Genomic DNA, 20390 nt, shown 5'->3' with positions numbered 1-20390 from the left:
AGCTCTCACATCCCATAATATGTTCACCCTATTACATACTCAAGTATTTCCCGAGTCAGTCCACCTAAGCACCTCTGCTGCTGCCACCCTGGCCTGAGATGCCATCCTTAGTGCCCTCTGCTCCTAGTTTACAAGCCTCACCCTCCCCTCTAATCTCTTTGCAATCAGCTGCCCCAAGTGATCCTTTTAAAACACAAATCAAGGCAATCTTGTACTCCAGAGCATCTACATTCAGCGCCTGGGTATCAGTCATGTCATTGCCTGACTTTACCGGCTGGTGTGCAGTGGTGAGCAAATAGTTATGCTCATGGCTTCATCAGCTGACAGCGTAGTGGGGATGACAGACAGAAAGACATAGAAATACATAGCAAAACCAAGGAGGTCATAAAGAAAAGAGTAGGGTAGAAAGAAAAAGACATCGTTTAATTTGGGCGTGCAAAAATGTTTCATAGCATATACTCATTGTTTTCCATAAGGATCTTAACTGGTCCATGAAACGTGCCAATTTAATCACCAGGAGAAACATGAGCGTTCTGAGTGTAACGGAGTGAATTAACATGGTGTGACGGCTTTCTGAATGTAGAAACCCTGCTTGGGAGCAGGTAAAGCGAGCAGCTTGGCAGGCAGACTTCCACAGCACTTGGGATTCTTGTACCTCTTTCAGATGACACTTGTGGCAAGAAGGCAGAAGGTCTGGGAGAACTGAGAAGGAGGGAAGGTGTGAAGGTCGGCTGAGGCGGTGGGATCCAATTTTAACTAGTTTTTAAATTCTGAGATAATGTGCTGATTGTCTCTGGTTGTTATCTTTTCTTCCTTTTAAGTTCTTTTGCTCTTTTTTTTCTCTCTTAGAAAGGGAGAGACAGATACATATATTTTGTTTTTTGAGACGGGGTACCACTATGTAATTCAGGTTGGTCTTGAACTGAACTGATTGTTGTGGCCAGGCTGGCCTCAAACTCTGTTGATACTCCTGCCTCAGCCTCCTAAGTGCTAGGTTACAGAAGTGGGCCACCATACTTGATTTTATATTTTTTGAGGTTGTATCAGTTATACTCAACTATAGATAGGATTGTTAGGTCTTCCTGCTGAACCTTTTTGTAATTGTATTTCAGTTATCCCTGTATTTAGTGCCTTAAATTATGTTTCTTATGCTTTGTTAACAAATTGAACCATGTAGGATTCATATTTCCTTGTATGTTAAGCAGCAAACACTTCCCTATTCGATGGCCTTCCTTCCTTCGTTACTCTGCTTCCTTCTATGATCATTTTGCTTCTTTCTGAAGAATTTCCATTCCTGTTTTGTGTAGTGCTGTTTGCTAGAGCAAAATTCTCTCAAGTTGTAACTACTTTGTTTTTTTTGCCCTTGTTAGAAACAAACAGGACTGGGGACTCACCCCCCGGCCCAGCATGCATGAGGCTCAGTGTCCCAGTACTGACAGAAAAGTAGTTAATTAAAACAAAAATAAAATACAACTGTGAATTTTACAGAGGAGTTGAAAATACAGCAGGTCATTTTCCTAACACAGTGCTTCGCCCACCCTGGATAACCGTGCAGGGCGGACGTGGGGGCATCTGGTGGTGTCGCTGGGCGGTCACCCGGTTCCGGTTCCAGAACGCAGGGCGTCTCCCGCCCCCTCTTTCCTCTGCAGCAGTGCCTCAGCTTTCTTGAATTTGACCCTGGTGTCTTTGAAGACGAGGACCCCTTTTTTGCTTTGGAACGGGCCAGGTGCGCCCCCAGACCCGTGGTGGCTGCGTGTCCCGCAGCTGTTGCGGAGCCTGGGCGGGGCCACGTGCATCCTTGCCTGGAGGCCTGGTGTGCATGTGCACTGCTCCGCGCCTGGCCGCGGCCCCCTAGGGTCATGTGGCCCGCGCTGCCTGCAGCCGGCTCTTCCCAGGGCTGGGGGCGGCTCTGCTCGTAGTGGCCCTGTCCACGCAAGCAGGGTGTGCCTGCGGGAGGGGTCAGTCACGGCTCTCCTAATTTTATTTATAAAATAATAGAGTGGGTTCTTGTGAACTGTAGGATTTGACTATAAAATAAAAAGATCCATTTTTTAAGATGTAGTGTAAAGATTAGTTTTATTTCTGTAGTCCATTGGAATTTTACCACCTGAGTGCTATTTATAGAAAAAGACATTGGACTTGTCATATCAACGCAAAGAAATTTTGAGTCTAAAGTAAATTACAAAAGCACTGGAGTAAAACGAGCGAGAAGGGTTTGGTTCCGTGGAAATCTGCGACTCGCGAGGTGCGCACTCCCTTCGCCCACGGGAGCAGAAGCCGCCGGCTCTGTGGCAACCGTGGGGTACGCCCTCGCGCGGGGCCCTGGGCCTCTGCAGCTCTCGGGGCGAGGCCTGCAACCCAGGCTGCCTCCTGCCGCTTCCCCCGTTTCTTCCTGGCCCGTCACGGTAACCGCCTTTCAGGCCTCGCTGGGCATCTGCACACGCCTGTTATCCTTCGTGCTTGGTCACTGAAGCGCACAAGCACACACACGGACATGTGTGTCACGCCATGCACACCCCACTTCTCTGCCTGTCCCTGCCGGCCAAGGCCAGGGCACGGGCTGGTTTTGTTCCTTACTGTGTCCTAACTGCCTCAAACTTCATGTGGCATCAGGAGCTAAATGAATGTTCGTTGATGAAAAAGTGTACTAAGGAGGCCTTATTCTAAGTGTCTTTTGTAAATGATGGATGCTGAGTGTTTTAGTCGGTTGCTTAATTTTCTTACCCGCTGAAGTCGTCACTGTGCCTAATGCAGGAGAGTTCCTCTCTTTATTCAGTTTTTTCCAGGAATAAATCTTTATGTTCCTATATGGGATGGGGAAAGGAGTATTGATTACAAAGTGGGACCTGGAAGTTAAGTCCTTGCCATTTTAAATCTGTTCTTTGATTTCATTTTTATGTCTCTGTCTCTGTTTTGCACGGTGTGCTTTGCCCCGAACATAGTTCCTCGAGTAGTTGCAGGATGGACTTGTCATATCCTGCCACGCACCTCGGCCCCAGCCTGTAACCTTCAATCTAATCTCTGTGTTCTGCTGCTGTAGACGTGGCCCAGTGTGGATTGTATTCTATCTTCTCTTTCACTCTTTCTTTTTACCTGTTCCTACAACCTAATGATTGTTGCCATCAAATAAGGTATTCCAGTGGTTAGTGAATTTTCTAATAGTGTTGATGTTTAAGACTGGGCAGTTGCAGCTAGAAATTGTGTGTATATTAGGCAGTTACAGAATGGACAGCACCATGAAAAACCAAAATCGACGTGTAGCCACGGCCCTCTAGCTGAAGAACAAACTGTGTACTGTAGCCATTGAACCCTAGTGGTCTCAGAAGTTTCCAGTCTCAAGCTGACACTGTTGGAGTCTTCTTCATGGTTCAGGTAGGTGTGTGTGAAGCCCTTCAGATAGATACTCTCTCATTTAGTCTGCACAAACTCCTGAGGAGATGCTGTTCTACCGTTTTAAAGATGAGGAATTTCACGTTTGGATGGATTTGGCGATTTTCACCTAGAGTGGTCGTGGTGAAGCTCAGGTCCTCAGTAGCTCAGGAGTAGGTGTGGTTCAGCAGTCTGTTACTTACATGTCAATCCCGACAGCTGCTGTGTCAGGTGATGGTGACCTAACCGTGTTCCTTGGAAGCCTCTTCCGTTCTCAGACAGACCCTGTTACTAAAGAAAGCTTTTCTTATGCTGAATTGGAATTAGCCTCCATCTCAGATAGAGGAAGAGAGTAAGTCTGCTGCTGCTTCTAAGGTAAACATTCCCACTTCCTCCTAAGGCACACAATTTCCCATGCCCATCACTATTTTGGTAGTGTCTTTTTGAAAAACTTTAGTGTTTTTAGGCTTTTATGTTTGTGACTATATTTCCTGGAGTTGTAGTTCTGTATTTTCTAAGTAAAATCTGGGATGTATTTTTCTTTCATTGATCTTTTTCCTTCTGGAATTTTTTTTTTCTTTTTTTTTGAGACAGAGTCTCACTATGTAGTTCATGCTGGCCTTTAACTCACTGTGTAGCCCAGGGTGGCCTTGAACTCACGGTAGTCCTCTTGCCTCAGCCTCCTGAATGCTGGGGAGACAGGTGTGTGCCTAAGCTTGGATGCTCTGGTTTCTTTTACAATCTTCTGGGGCTTATAATGTAGTTTGGAAGTCATGAAATGGACTTTAAAGATAAATGATTGTACAAGAATATACTTAACAAATGCCAGAAGACTAATAGGATAACAGTGGCAATAATGATGATAAAGCCAACACGTTAGGTGCCAAGCAGTCTTCTAAGTACTTTACATGTTAGCTAATGTAATCCATACCACAGCTCCGATAGAACCGTACAGCTAAGGAAGTGAGAGTCTGGGACATCACGCAGCCAGGTTTTGAATGAAGACTGCCTGGTTCACCGCCCATGTGGTGATCCTTTCATTACACCAGGCAGATCTGTAGGACCTGGAGAAGGAAGTAGTCATGAAGGACTGAGGGAGTTGGCAGCGGAAGTTGGACTGGAACTTTATTGTGGCTTAGATCTAAAATGATCCCCCCCAGGCCTGCTGCGTTTAGAAGGTGGCTGGATCATGGGGTTTATGCCTAACTTGCTGTTGGGGTGGGTCTGGTTGGAAGACCTTCCTTCCCAGGTCCCCCATTTGCTTTCTGCCTCCTGACCACCTTGGGGTGAGCAGCTTTCTTCCAGCAGGCCCTTCGGCCAGCTGCTTCTGCTTGGAGCACTGGGCAGTGCAGGACTGAAACCATCTAAGATGTTAGCCAAAATAAACCTCTCCTTTAAGTGGCGGGTGTTGGGTATTTTGTCCCAGTGAGAAGTGACTGAGACAGACTTTGAGTACTGTGGAGTTTGTGCGGGGAGAAGGGAAGCATGGAGGGGGGTTAGGGAGTCGCACAAGGTGGAGTTTTAGGGGAAGTTGTGGTAGGGCGGTTGCGAGGCAGCTGCTAAGAGAATAGTGAGGGCCTGGGCCATCCAGCCTTCGGTGCCACTCTCACTCCTTGAGGGTGCTGGCACCCAGGGCCTTTGGTCAGCTGACTTCTCTACCCGAAGCGCTCTTCGTTCAGGACAGCGTGTGTGGTGCCTGTGTCATTTCGGTCTCCTCAGTCTTTCTCATCACACGGTCTGAAGAAGTCCTCCAGGCCTTCCTTGGCACATGGCCCTGCCTTCTCTTCATCCCGGTTCTTGTCTCGGATGACACCAGCCAGGACTTGCTCAGTCCCACCCACAGGATTTGCCGCTGCACCTCAGCACCATCTCAGGCCGGCCCTTGCTGTGTAGCCCACCTGTGATCTTCTTAACAGCCTCTTGAGCACAGGGTGACAGCTTTGTGGCACACGTCCACCCCCTCTCTCTGCTGGCAAGATCTCGATCATGTTTGGGGCGATGCAGTCAGTGCTCACCCTCGTGCCCTTTTCTAGTCTCACACTGCCAGTCAAGGAAGCATAAGTGGGTGTGTCTTCTGATGAAGTGACCCAGAGGCTATGCTGTCACTCTTGGGTCTCCTGGCCCTGCCGTGTATAGGGTAGGGTTTCAGCAGTCTTCTAGTGATCGTAAGGGGAAGGCAAAAAGGCTGCAGTGACCATTCTATTGGTATCAGTGGACAGTGCTGGCATGTAGGACTTACTGTGGGTTGGGGTGGCCTCTGTTACGTACAGACATTGTGAATTGCTTTGTGAGTCCAGTCCACAAACCACTATTAATTAATATAGACAATGTCTCTGAGAGCGTGTGAGAGGAGCTAATTTGGGGAGGAGGGGAGGCCAGTTGTTAATGTCCACAAGTTTTTAGGGGTGAGTGGTGAGGCTGCAGAGGGGATGGGCGTCACTCACACACTCAGTGTGTGAGTTCTTGCAGCGCAGACGTGCTTTCCATGTGTCAGTTATCTGCTGCACACTAAGCCATGTGCATGTACATGGAAAGGCCATGTACGGAAGACCACGCGTAGCCCCCTTTAAGCAGTTGGCGGGTGTCCCAGTCCCAGCTGATCCTGACGGTGTCCTTCACTTTTTAGGCTGACTTTACAGCTCGCCACTCCACGGGCTGTGACTCCAGCGCAGTGAGCCTGACGGCATGGGTGTGGCTGCCCTGTCGTGGGCAGATTCCCGGGCATGGTGGCAGAGGCTGGCAAAAAAGGCTGGGTTTCGGGGAAGAGGTCAGCTTTTGACTGTTTCTGCTCTTACTTCCAACTCCTAGCTCATGGTGGAATCAGTCGCCTAACTTTTGTCCTCCAGCTTTTTCCTTTGTAGATTCTGAACCCTGTCAACTCTGGAGATAGGAAAGCATGATAAGATATTCGATGCTCTCAAAAGACATCCCTGACTTGCTTTCTCGGTAATAAGCCGTGTCGGGGCTCCTCCAGCCATGCTGTCAGCCTAGCACAGTGTCCACTTACCTCCTGTGGTGTGCAGAGCAGGTGTCCAGGGCCCTCAGGTGCTGGGCGTGGCCCAGGGCCAAGCCCCTGGCTTGGGTGTGTGAGTCCCTGGATTTGACGTCAGCACCACAAAAAAGAGAAAAACAAATGCCTTTGAATACAACAGTAAATTCAGTTATCTTGAACTTTTTAAAAATGTTTTTTCGGGGCTAGGGATTTAGCTCAGCGGCATAAGTGCCTGCCTTGCAAGCGCGTGGTCGTGAGTTCGATCCCTGGTACTGGTAAAAAAAATTTTTTTTCCCCTGACATACAAAAATACCTGTTAGAAGTATATAAAATAGAAATGTAAGAAAAAAATCACTACTTCATTTAGAAGAACTGTTAATGTTTTACTGTATTTCCTTTGTCTTTTCAACATACAGATTTAAATTTTAATATAATTGAGATTAAGCATTATACACAAGTTTATATCCTTTTTTCTTTTATGATTATGTAATTAACATTTCCTTCAGTTATTAAATACTTGTATTACCGTTTTCTTTATAGTGGCTTAATTGGTTATATTCCATGTCACATAGATAATTTAGAATTTTTTGGGTATATGTTATATTATCCATTATGGGAAACTAAGATTATGACATTGTAGCCATTATTGTTATATTAAAAGTACATTAAAAATTCATTTCAAAATAAGTTTTCAGGATCAAAATTTAAAGTTAATGGTTTTTTGAAAAAGGAATATAAAACGCATTCTCAGTGGCCCTCAGCTATGAAAGCACTTGACAGCCACATTGGACGGCAGTCACAGGGTCTCATCCTGCGGTAACTCGGTGTGCATTTGTCTTTCTGTTGCTGCTGCTGCTGCTGCCGCCGCTGCTGCTGCTGCTTTTGCTGTTAGGTCAGCTTTACCAACCACATTGTTACTTCAGTCCTCTGGAAGAGGAGCGAATCAGCAAGTCTCCTTAGGATTTCTGTTTTTATTTGTCTTAAAATCACATCTTCCTTGCTGTACCATGTTTATGTGTTCATAGGTTATTACTTACTTTAACCCTGTGATCAACTATCCATTAATATGCTTCTAAAATCATTTAGTTTTTAATATTTTAGTGTCCCAGGAAATCGAGCCAAACGTCGAGTTCTGTGTGCCTCCTCCCCCTTTACTGGTGCTGCGGGTGGAGCCCTGTCCTTGTTACACTCAGTGGGCGGAGTGACAGTGGCATTGGCCAAGTCCCGAGTTCCCATGAGACTTCCTGCTGCATGTGTGCAACCCTGTGTTTTGATGATTTGGTAGCTCATATTTTCCCCAGCACTGAGTAATGTTTCATTATCTGAATGTACCATAGTTTATCTTTAAAAGTATTTTATGCTCCAAAAAATTGGAAAGAGAATAGTTCATAAGGATGCCTACATGGTAAGAGCATTTGCAGAATATAGGTGCATTTTATAATTAACGGGTTAAGATTTGCTTTCTAACCTTTTCCCCTAGCACACAGATTTTATTCTTATATTGATGAATAGTTTAGTCCTGTACCAATAAAACACATGACTTTTTGATCTTGAAGAATAAAGAGATGATAGTTAGTTTTGCTATGTTGATCTGAAAATGGTAGCGTGTGTCCTTGCTGGTTAGATGTTAGATTTTACAGGTGACCCTGAGTGAGTGTAAAGTGACAAACAATTATGGAGGTGTTTCAGCTGTTGGCCCCAGGGAAAGGTGTGTCCTCAGATAACCCCTTTTAATAGGGTGTAAATACAGTAGAGCATGTGTACATCAGAAGCCTGATATAAGTTATAAGATCTGATTTTCATCACTTCTGGTGTTTTAAGTACTTGATTGTTTTAAATGGCTCATTTCCATGAAACTGTAGTATATATTTTATATTAAATGTGGCATTGAGCTGTTAATTCAACATTGCTTCTATGTGCCAGGCCTACCTATTTATTTTAGCTATGTTTCAAGAGAATCTGTAAATTAATATATAAGAATTTGATGATCCTTCATTTGCATGTTGACATTTGGAAGAACTTGGTTTTATCCCTGAAATTACCATTTAAAAATTGTATTTAACTGATTAATGATGCATATAAGTACTGTTGGTATTTTTTTTGTGTAACTCACACAAACTCTTTCAGAGTGCTTCTGATTGCCCATAGGAAAGTTTCTTTCTGTCAGATGTCCGCCACTCAGGGCAGGGGGTTTGGCTCCGTGGCACAAGCACCTGCCTGGCAAGCGTGAGGTTAAGAATTCGATCCCTGGTACCCCCCCCCCCCCAAATCCTTCATTGATAGTTTTTTCTATTAATTTTTAAATGAAAATTTAAAACTCAATTTACTTAACATAAAAAGTTAAAATTTCTTAGAGTGGTTTTGAACCCCAAGCCACAGGCTGAAAAGGCTGTGTGGAGCCCTCAGAGTTCTAAGTGTCGCAGTTTAATTATGTGATGCAGCTTTGGGAGGTGATGCGGTCCCACAGCGGAGCCATGGGACCATCATTTCATCCATCATTTCATCAATAAAAATTCATAAAGAGCTGCCCCGAGGGGCATTCATGCTGGTACCACTGGTGCTTTAAGGTGCCTGGCAGTGCCATACACACCCCAGCCTGTGTGTCCGTGTGCGCATAGGGGAGCCTTGCTCTGTGTGGGCACACTGGTGTTCATGGTGACTGGATCATGCAGAGATAGTTCAGGCAAAGTGTTTTTTAAAAAGTAGCTCAGTATTATTGCTTTGGTTCTTTTTAACAGTCCCCAGTGGTAGGGGAATCAACATCTTGTACCTGTTTTATAGATGATACTGATTTGCCCATGGTCCCACAAGAGGAGTTGTGGAACTGGGATTAACATGGACCTTCTTGTTCACTTTAATGCTTCTTTCGGATGGGGGAGAACTTTAGTGTGTGCAGGTCCAGCCTGCTGGAGGGCTGTGTGATGCCACCCCACGCTACTGCCTTAGCCCAGAATGCCTAGGACAGCAGCAGGGATGGGGTTCACAAGGGAGACCAATGAGAGGAGCTGAGACTAACGCTTCTGACTTCACCCTGCAGTCCTTGTGTCCCCGTGTCACTGGGTTCTGCCCTTTCTCTTACAGATGCTGAAAATGTCCTCTAAGGAGAAATATCCCTTGTTTACTTTTGTGCACGGACATTCCAAAGACTATGACTTTACATCCACGGTGGCCAACGAAGAAGACCTTTTCTCACAGGATGATAAGAGACTGAAGAGGTTCAGCACAGAGGAGTTCGTCTTACTGTAGCGAGAAGGCGTCTGCGCTTGCCGGGACCTGGTGACGGGGCGAAGACTGATGAGAACATTCGAAACCCTTTGCACAGACAGATAATTTTATATGTTCTTTTAAAAACTTGGGAAATTCATGTGTTTAAAGTTGTTTTTCTGAAGTGATTGAATGACTCTTGCTTTCTAATAAAAATGTTTCTGGTTGCATTTCTGTCTTCTGGGATCTGCTAATGACCCTGTCCCTGGACTGTGAGCCTGTGGCTGTCTTGAGTCTCCCCGCCGCCAGCCTGCAGGGGTGCTGGGCCCCGGAAGTCCGCAGTCACCAGGCAGTTGCAGAGCCTCAGTGTCTGTTATGACCCGGAGGCCAGAGGAGGAGTCTTCAGCGGTACCTGAGTTCCTGCTCTTCAGGCAGCCAGAAGACTCTGTGACGTGTCTTAATAATTAAAAGTACAGTACTCGTTAGTGGTGATGTGCATATAATTATGTAAGCAGAATTTTTGAGCTAAGGTAATACTTAGCATATGGTTTTATAATGGCTTCTTGTGCTTGCAGGTATACTTTCTCTGAGGAGGGAATGTGAAGTGTTAGCTTTTCCCACAGATGTAAAGGTTATACTATTAACAGTAACTTCATCCACTCAGATCAGAAAAAGGAAATATAAAATAGTAGTACTGTTTGTTTCCTACCTCAAACGTGGAATTTTAAGAGTTCAGCTTGTGTAGTTTTTAAATCTGCAGATGAATACCAGGGAAGGCATCAGCAGAGTCTTCTGTGATTTTGGTTATTTAAAGCAGTGTAGGGGTGTTTGGAAGCTGAGGCCATTTATAAGGTAAATCCGCCTTAAGTGTGTTCCGTGCTATTACGGACAGATTTGTGATGTAAAATATCAGTTATTATTGACTAGGATTATAAATACTTTAATAAAGATATGTGAACACAAAATGCCTTCGGGATTTAATGTTGGGATTATTGTAATCCTTTCATTTGAAAAATCATATCCAGTGAACTCTATAATGAAGACAGATAATGTTGTTGCTCTGAAAGTGAAGTATTAATTTTATAGAGATTCTGTGTTTAGTGTGGAAAGGTGACTCATCATAAAGACATAAAATTTCGCACCATCCAGTATCCTGGATCCCTTCCCTCTGCAGAGCCTATGAGTTCATGGAGCCCCACGGGGAGCCAGAGCAGGAAGTGGACGGGCTGCCGAGGACGCTGAGGAGAGAGCAGACTGTCGCCTTGTGAGGGCAGTGTACTGAACTGAAATAGTCTGAAATGTAAACATTTCCCTTCCCCTAGACAAAACCTGGACACATGAAGTCCAGCACTGTCCTAGAACGTGAAAACAGAATAGGAGCAAGAAGCTGGTGGTGTGCCCGGTTATCTGCACATGGTCCTCTTATGCAAGCCATTGAGATTTACTGTCCTGCAAAGCCACAACACTCACAGGATTTGACATCACACACATCAGACGAGAGCACTCGAACCTGCAAATGGAGCTGAATGGATTGTAAGTGTTCTGTTCAAAAACCAGGTAAAAGCCGAGAGGTATAGATGGCCTTAGTATCCCCAGCTTCCTTAGGGATCATTTTAACGTGGGCTTTTGGGATGAGGCAGAGTTGCACGTGGACACAGATAAGGCGAGAGGAGGCAAAGCTTCCCCTGCACGGGGTGCATTGCAAACACTGTGCTTAGAAGGCTGAATGAACAGTATATGGCAGTAGAGTCACCCACATGACGGAGTAAGTAGAGTGAGAACTCCTTAGCATGACGACACATGGCTATGAAAGTCATGTGACAGTAATGCACACATGGATGGATGAATGTGTCAATGGAAATCCAGAGTCTGTTAGAGCTGATGATGCAAGCTTGTAATTTCGCCTTCTCGAGAGCCTGAAGTCAGAGGATCAAAAGTTTGGGGCCATTCTGGGCAACGTAGGGCGACCCTGTATCACAATTGGAAAAAGAGCAGGGATGTAGCTCAGCTCTCTTAACACTTGCCAAGCATGTGCAAGGCCCTGGGTTCAATTCCCAGAACTGGAAAAAAATGGAGAGGGGGTCCACTGTGTTGATTTTGCTTGCTTACTAACGTGGAGGCGTCGAGGGTACCCGAGAGTTAGGCTCATTCTTCACGGGGGCAACCCAGACCATCCCGTTAGGCTTAGAAGAAAGATGCTGCATGTCCCCGTTTCAAACTGTTCCAACCCAGGCTTCATCTCAGGTGCAGAGAGGCAGCCCGATCAGTCCCTGGAGCTGAGGGATGGCATTTTGGGCCGGAACAAGGGGCGTCCAGAAGCTCCAGGGCCTGTTAGAGTGGTGAGGGGGCCCTCCATGAGAGTGTCATTAAGATCCTGGGTTTTACCATTAACATTTTAGAAATGAATTTTTTAAATTCCCGATACTACTATTTGGGAGTGAAGGTTTCTTTTGTCTCTTCTTCATAAGATTTGACACTTCGAGGACTTTTTTGTCAGTGTATTAGTGACCGGCAGGCAGTTTTGAAAGTCATGGTATGCCAAATGAGTAGATGGAAAGGTCTTTTATAGTGTAAGTGTATTCAAAAAAGTCCCTGAGGTATTCATTTTTCTGTTTTTATATTGAACCAAATCCATTAAATCTGTATTAGTGAGAAGACAACTTTATCAGATTAACAATGTAGTCACTTTCGTGTCTTATTAACCTTAGGGTATCACATTGTACAGCGGCAAACTAACCTGAAAGTGTACGTGTTAATTCCAGTTGGGCTCTAGAGGAACTAAAGAGAAAGAACAGAGACAGCCAACCTGTGTACTCTACCCAGCCTTTGCCTGGAAAGCTCTTCTCTTTCAAGCAGTTTCTGGTTACATCTATTATTTCATGCCAGAAAGCATTTTATTTCTGGTCCAGTATATCAGCCCAGCCCTTTTCTCTCTTTCTCTAATTTCCTTTTATCAGGAAGAAGTTGCATCTTTATGGTTTATCACAGATCATCTTCAGTGTCTTGTAACAGATGTCTAAGTATCTTTTGCTATATATTCATCAAAAAATAAACTATAAAAGATTTTCTAAAAACAGGAAACGAGCACATAATAAAAAACAATTTATAAGTATGTATTAAACCACTGTGTATTAAACCACAGTTGTTGAAACAGACTTAAGATGAGGAAGAAACAAAATTTAAAGTCCAGTAGTGGTGATATAGGAGCCAGATACTCATTACATATTGTAGAGGGAATTTTCATGGAGAGATAAGGGATTGTTATTTCTATAGAAAGAGCAGATATCCTCCAAATTTTTAAAAGGATAAATACTTATTACAGTCTTATTAAATAGTCATAATTGACTAGCATATTAACTGGAGCATTTACACTGAGGAGTCTGAGATACTAAGCTGAAAAGGTAAAACAGGGAAAATTGGAAACATCTTATTGATTCTAAAATAAATTTTATAACATTTTATAGTTTGATTCTTCAGTCAGTTTAAAAATCTTAAGCATTTTTGTGTGGCTTTCATAGTTATTTAAAGACTTCCTCCTTGCCTATAAACTTTGAAAAATATTATATTTGGGGCTGGTGTTAGAGGCGCAAGCTTGAGTTACCTTTTCCCTCTCATTCTTTTTTACAGTCTTCTCGACATTATTGGTGGCAAGCAATGGCCCAAAACAGTCATATCCACTGTTATAAAATTTCATGTATTCTCCCACAGGGATAAGGAAGATATGTTAAGTGGAGACAATTCATGTTTGTTATTAGGTAGAAAAATTACTTTTTTACTTTTTACCATGCTACCCTCTAGCCAATTCCTCCAGAAATTTAGAAACTGACTTCCAAAAATGCCATCTAAGCCCAAGTCATAAAAAGTGTACTGTAGAGAATCGCCTTTCAAATTACTTAGGATTAAGTTCATTACAAGTATGGTATATACGTGCGTTTTACAGTAAGATAAATTGATGAAAAGTGAGAGAGCATGGATTTAAAAAAGGTTTTAAAAGCAGGAAAAGTAAAGGAAGTTGGAAATTGAGTAGAAATCTGAAAACTAAAGGATGGAAGAATTCTTGACAGCAAGTGTTGCCTGTCTAGGCAAATAAACACCACCGTGAACAGCCATAGAGTCGCGAGGATTTAGGCGGCTTGCAGACCACTACGCTTCCAATGTGTGCGTAGCCGCTGGCAGAGGTGAATGCGGGCCGGCCGGGAGGGGGCGCTGCGGTGCTGTGTGGCTCTGGAGGCCCCCGGCCCCTAGGTGTGGGGCGAGTGTGTCCCCCTTGTGGTGAGCTGCGTGGCTTCTCTCTGCTAATTCTGCCATGCTGCTCCATTGTGCCTAGTGCTGTTGCGATCGGTTCACTTGTACTAAAATACAGCTGGCTCTTGGGATTTGGATGCTCAGTAATGGCTCAGGTTAGGATAGTCCAGGGTCAGGTCTGGTTGAGACAGGGCTTCCATGGAGCGATACCCAGGTGATTCAAATTATTTCCCAAATAGACATAACTGAAAAAAATCCACCGATGCTCTTGATACTTGAACGTGGTGCTTTCATTTTTCCATATTCTCTCTGTGATAGTTCACGTCACCTTGTTCTTCAGTCATGTCCGATAGTCTTGGGACCGGTTTGACTGGGTTCCCTTGGTGAAGAGGTCCTCATGTGGGAAGCCTCTTAGATTTGATTCCAATGGGCACTGTTTACGCCTCCGGCTTGCACGAGCTTCCCTCTCGGGATCTGTGACAGGTTCCTAGCCCCAACCCTGGTGCTTTGCTAGTTTTGTATCTGCCAGCCAAACCTGGGGGTGTTTGTGTTTTTGTGTGTAGTTTGTTATTGTGAACGCCTGAGACAGTTGGGAACTTTAACAACTGAATAGCTTTCTCCCTGGGGGTTAAAAGTAGTAGCATAAAAATATTAACCATATGGTCTTGATATAATCAGGGTGTTACAGTGTGAGCATTTCAGAGCTGTTATTCATGTTTGTTCTTTTGTAGTGAGCATGCAGTTACAGACTGAAAGCCAACTGTCCTATATCGTCACCTCTGCTTTTTGCTGAGGATTTTGATTATTTCAATTTGTATATTAAGTTTATGGACTCTCATTTCTTACCACCAGTTTCATCACTATTTTTCTATTTTCCCAATGTATTTATAAAACAAGTAGTGATTAGAAAATCCAGTAATTTTACAACCTGCTATCAGGTGTAGGGGTATTAATTACATATGTGTAATATCTATATAAGACCAAGACAGAGTCTTTTTACAGTGGTTAGCTTTGTATTATTGTAACAAGATCCCTGAAATCACCAACTTTAAAAAGATGAAAAGCCTATCGGTTGTGGGGTTCCAGTCCATGGTCCGTCAGCCCTGCTGTTTGGGGGCTGTGGTGAGGCAGCCACCGTAGCTAGCAGCAGGGCGTGGCAGGCCACATGGTCCAGCTCAGGAGAAGCAGAGAGCAGAAGAGGAGGGCTGGGCCCGATCCCTCCAGGCACATCCTGAAGACCACAGGCCCACATTGGGAACTTCGACTGCCCCCAGCAGTGCTGCAGGCAGGGACCAAGCCTTGCACACACAGGCCTTTGGGGAACCAGCCAGACCGTGGGGGCAGCTCACAGTTTTCTTCTTTAAATAACAGGAGTACTGAGGCACGATTCACACACTGGACCCTTCCCTTCTCAGATGTACAGTCCCCTGGGGTATAACTCAGCCACAGAGTTGTGAGGTGGTTACTACCTCGAAATTCCAGGTGAATTTCATGACCAAAAATGAGCCCTGTGTGGTCCCCATCCCAGACAGCCGCTACTCTGGGTCTGGGGGTTGTGGACGCTTCTGAGCGGGATCGAGTACTGTACGGCCTTTCCCAGTAACACCTGCCACCAGTTCACCTGCACTGTAACTCGTTCCAGCACCTCATTCCTGTGTGACTTGGTTTCCCGTAGGTGGAGGTGCTACATTTTAATTCCTCAATCAGTGGGCATTTGGGTTGTTGGCACTGTCTTGGCTGCTACAGATAATGCTGTCCTGAGGGTCTGCGTCCCCGAAAGCACGTCCATGTGTGGCTTGTGTACACTTTCATTCTCCTGGGGAAACACCAAGGAGCTGGTCGGGACGCTAACTGTTCACAGACCTGCCAAACTCTTTCCAAAGAGACTCCCCCATTTTTTTTTTTTTTTGTCTTTTTCCTTTTTATCGGTACCGGGGATTGAACTCACAACTGCCTGCTTGCAAGGCAGGCACTTATGCCGCTGAGCTAAACCCCCAGCCCCTAGAGACTCCCCCTTTTTATAACCCTATCAGGACACACCGGGTTTCCAGTGTGCCTGCTTCCTCACCAACTCTGGGTATTCGTCCTTTTAGAACTTTTGCTGATTTGGAGTTGCTCTTTGCTTCTGGTGAGAGGTAGATTTATACTCTTTCGTGTGTGGATACCCGTCTTAGCACCATTGGTTGAGAAGATTACTCTTTCCCCCTGTTGATGGCTGGCATTGTTGACAGTGAAGCACAAGGATTTTATTCTGGGCTTTAAATTCAGTTCTCCGCGTCCCCTGCCCTCCCCACCTCTCCCTGGCATTTGCACCTGCTAACCCCACTCTGTCACTGCGTTGTACTCCCAGCCCCAGCCCCAGCCCCTTGGTTCTGTACTGTCCTTGTGCAGTGCCACATGTCTTGATGATGGTGGTGTTTTAGTAAAATTTGAAATTGGAAAGTTAAGTCCTCCAATTTTGTTCTTCTTTCTCAAGACTGCTTTGGTAATTCTGAATTTCTCTTTTAGGATTTTGTCAATTTTACCCAATTTTCCCTTGCTTATTTTCAATCTTCAATTTTAAAACAAAGTCTTATTGAACTTTTATAAATACTGTCCATACATATTTAAAAAGTAAAACGTGAAGTATAGCGTTTATAAACTATGTACCAGACATTTCATATTCCAGGAGGATGTGTTACAACACACACAGCATGGGCTGGAGCAAGGCCTTCAGTTACTCTGCACTGCCAGTTTGGGGAACCAGGGACCCTTGTGTTTAGGGAAAGTTGGGTCTTTAACTTCTCTGTTACCTTGCTTGTGTCCTCCCACAGCCATGGTGGTACGTACCGGTTAGACTGCGGTCAGCCCGGCTTGGCATAAACGGAGTTTATCGCTTGGTAGCACTGTAACCTTGAGCAGTTAGTGTCTCCTAAGTGGAGAGAGAAGTCACCATCACAGTTAGCGTCACAGCCCAGGGCTGTCACAGGGGCTGTGGGAGGAAACAGCTGCAGAACACAGGAGTGCCTGCACACAGGAAGAGCTCAGTAGCTGTTAGTCTCTATAAAGTCCCGTCCAGACTTTTATTTACGTCTGTCCAAAGGTTTGAAAAGGCCTTGAATCTTTGTTTTGTTTTTTGCACTGGTGGTGGAGACCTCATTTAATGACCTCCTGTGTGCTGACCGTGGACTTACGGCTGTCTCTTGCTGCGGTACAGTTCTGTACATCTTGTTTATGGAGGCTGAGTGTCTGTTTTGCGGTGCACACCTTGTTTATGCAGCGCTGTAAGTTTTGCTGATCGCGCTGCACATTGCGGCAAGTGGTTTTATGTTCTGTTACACGTCACAGTCCTGCTGGGAGCACCATGCAAATGAAAGCATAGCTGTGAAGCCAGAGTTGCCTTTGACCCACCCTCTGTTCTGAATGTTGCAGTGGACACACTGTACAGCTCTCATTCAGCACCCACATCACCCACGGCCTAGTGGCAGGGCAGTGGAACTCAGTAGGTACACCAGGAGTATCGGTCAGCATTAGGAAAGAGGAACAGCCTCTTTTCCCACTCCAGGATTGAACATCTCTTCAGGCTCCATGGAATACAGTAAGATTTAAAAAAGTGACATTGTTTCTGCTGGGGAGCTCCAAACTTTGCTTGAGGATAGGAAGCAGCACACACTGTCATGCGTGGCAGGTGACAGCAGAAGTCCCACGAAGTAAAGGAGCTTGTTCAGAGGGCAGTGTATGGAGTCACGCAGAGTGGGGGTATCGGAGGCAGGGGTGGCACTGAGGTTTGTAGGTGGTGCACCGAGGAGTGCACCGGGGCTAGCGAGACGCACGAAGGCGCAGTTGTGTTCTCTGTGTGATAGTGGGCTTGGACAGGACCGATGGGCAGCACGTTGGAGGCTGCACGCTGACTCGAGCATGGCTGGCACCAGCATGGCACGGCCCACAGCAACTGTGGGGTGTGCTCGGGACAGCAGTGGCCACGACCAAACAGGGCCCTGCCCCCGGGTGAGTCCATGCTTCTCAGGCCAGTGCCTACAGGAAACGGGGAGGGAGAAAACCCAATAGGGAGCCATGGCAGAACCGCGCCTCAGTTCTAGCACCTTGAACTTGGAGGAAGATCCCTCTCCGTCAGAGGCCAGTTGCCTGGACAGAAATCTGCTTGCAGTGGATGCGCTCAGCGTGTTGACACGGGCTGGGAAGAGTGGCTCATTCTCAGCCTGACGAACCCAGGAACAGGTTCAGGATCTGGGAACCCAGACAGGGAAATGCTTACACCCCTATGTTCACTAACATCGGACCGAAAACAGTATTTCTTTTTGTTTGTGAAATAGTAACAAAGGACAGTCACATCAGCGGTCACCATGACTTTCATCCCTGGAAGGAAGCAGAGAGCTGTCCTGTGACTGTCAACTGTTCCGTTCATCCGTGTGCGTTTTCAGCTAAACTTTAGAACCTTTTTTGGAGGGGTGCCATGGGCCTTACCAGACTTGTAGAAGACTCAGTGTGTGGAAGCTGGAGGGGCAGAAGGTTGGGGAGAAGGGGAATCTGGGCTGGAGTACATCTTGGGCTTCAAGCAGGCAGTCTGAGGCCCAGGAAGAGCGATGCCGGGAACCCAGGAGGGGCCTGGAGTCGCCTCAGCCGGTCATGAACTGGGGGCTAAGCAAGGAGACAGAGCATTGGTGGGTGCAGCCATGGCGCCAGTGCAAGAGGTGAGAGCAGGGAGACGGCGGAGGGGGAGATCGGACTTCGGTTTGGAAAGGATTTCTGCAGCAGGCTAAAGGTACAGGTGGCCGAACCGTTGAGTAGATGAGCTGGGAACTTAATGACCATTCGCCTCTGTGCTCATGGTGCTGGGGATCAGGTCCTGATTGTTCTGGAAACCCAGTTCCCAGTTGCGTGGAAGTTTATCTAAGATGCGCCTTTTGTCTCTCCCTCCGCAGAATGTGTCCTGTCCGCTCTGCACTGAGAATCTGGGAGCCCAATGAGGTGACATTTCAAGCTTTTCCCTTCGCCTGGCCTCAGACCCTGACTCTCCAGAGACTGCAGCTGAGAAAGACCTTTTGTTACCATACAGGGGGGCGGAGGAACCCCCAGTGGTACAAAGCAGACTGAGGACTTTGCAAAATATAGCAAGTTCATGTCTGCTAATATGTTAAGTTATTTGGGCTCCCTGGTTTAAGTAGTGACTTGTTGTTTTCATGCTAATACAAATTCTTGTATTAATAGGAGCATGGCCCTGGGTTTCTTCATCCGCCTGGGAAAAATTACTCGTTTGATGGTAAACAAAGAACGGAAGAATTGATTCACTGTCTTCGGTTTAAAAAAAGATAGTATGAAGCAATAGTGGAGTCATTTTAATTGTGAGCATCTAACACTTGCCGTCAGTGAGATGGTTTGTGTCTGTTCTTAGGAAACGGACTATGAGAGAGTACATAGTGCATTAGAAATGCAAAACATGGCCACATGTTCTCAGGGTTTGTCAGTGCCACATGAAAGAGCACTTGTGCTGGGACGCCCGGCTCCAGGGCTCCCCTCTGTTCAGTGTGTATTTACAGAGATGTATGAATATTTGATTAATGAGTCATCGTCTCTGGAGAAATTTAATAACTGCACTGCTGTCCACAGCCTGGCCCTTTGCTGCCCACAGCTGCCCGTGGCATCGCTGACACTGGCCCTTTCTGTGTCCGATGGGCTCCGCAGAGTGCATTCCTGGGTCCAGAGGAGCCCTGCGGAGACACTCAGCTGCCTGTTTTGAACTTTGCTCATCTTACAGGATCTGATCTGTAAAGATTTTTCCAGTGAAAACAAGCAGTGGTAGGGCAACTTTAAAATGACTTCTTTATTTAATGATTTCTCGCCCCAGAAATTAGTTGGAAAATTATTAATAAAATGGAATGGTTGTCGTCTTTAAAATTATCTGTCAGGGATTCAGTAATGATTTTTTCTCCTGATCGTCATACAAAATATCCACCGGCAGTAGAAATGTAAGATACGTTTCTGATTTAGAGACGGAGAGCTCACATGTATTTGAATGTGATAAATCTAAATTCATTATTAAACATAATTTAAACCTGCTCAGCAATTATTGTTTGCTCTCCAGTCCTCCCTTTTTTGTTTTGTTTTTCATATCTATGGAGAAATCAATTCTAACTTTCAAAGTTAGGTAAGTATTGTAGCAATGTTACCCAGGTTTAACTGCTTGAGAAACAGGGAGAAATGTCAAAAAAAGATAAATTCAGTGCAGGAGCCTTCGCTGCAAACTGTAACCATGGGTAGAATTACCCGTGCTCTGCAGAATCCCTGCAACGCCTCTCCTCAGGGCCACAGTGCATTACAGCCGACGTGTAATGAAGCCGCTATAAAATCTCTGGTAATTAAGGGGGATTTGACAGTAATTGCGACAGTGAATCAACTTAATTATTACCTGCTCCAAGAGAGCTAACCTGATGTTATAATCTAACCTTTTCTACTTTTAAAATGGGAGATTAAACAAGTATATGCAGCATTTAAGAATTAAATGTGTTGAGATAGAATTGTATTAATATACTTCTAATATACATTTTTTATGTGCATGTACACATCAGCTCCTCGACGTAGC

The 20390-nt window shown here is 45.4% G+C and overlaps 1 protein-coding gene across 8 annotated transcripts in view; it reads left to right on the top strand.

Annotated features, from left to right (window-relative positions):
- Atg4c (autophagy related 4C cysteine peptidase) overlaps positions 1 to 9795 on the top strand; it is a 65420-nt gene extending 55625 nt beyond the window's left edge. For all 8 annotated transcript variants that reach the window (XM_063259528.1, XM_063259526.1, XM_063259534.1 and 5 more), the window contains one exon: positions 9443 to 9795. In XM_063259528.1, the coding sequence (XP_063115598.1) occupies positions 9443 to 9607 (165 nt within the window). In that variant the 3' untranslated portion in view covers positions 9608 to 9795. The remainder of the gene's footprint in view (positions 1 to 9442) is intronic.
- Positions 9796 to 20390: the final 10595 nt, after the last annotated feature.

The sequence above is a fragment of the Cavia porcellus genome, unplaced genomic scaffold, assembly GCF_034190915.1.
Source record: "Cavia porcellus strain 051 isolate PalLab524CR breed Dunkin Hartley unplaced genomic scaffold, mCavPor4.1 scaffold_1, whole genome shotgun sequence".
Classification (NCBI taxonomy): Eukaryota; Metazoa; Chordata; class Mammalia; order Rodentia; family Caviidae; genus Cavia; species Cavia porcellus.
The sequence above is the reverse complement of the archived record's forward strand: the minus strand, read 5'-3'. Positions and strand labels throughout refer to the sequence as shown.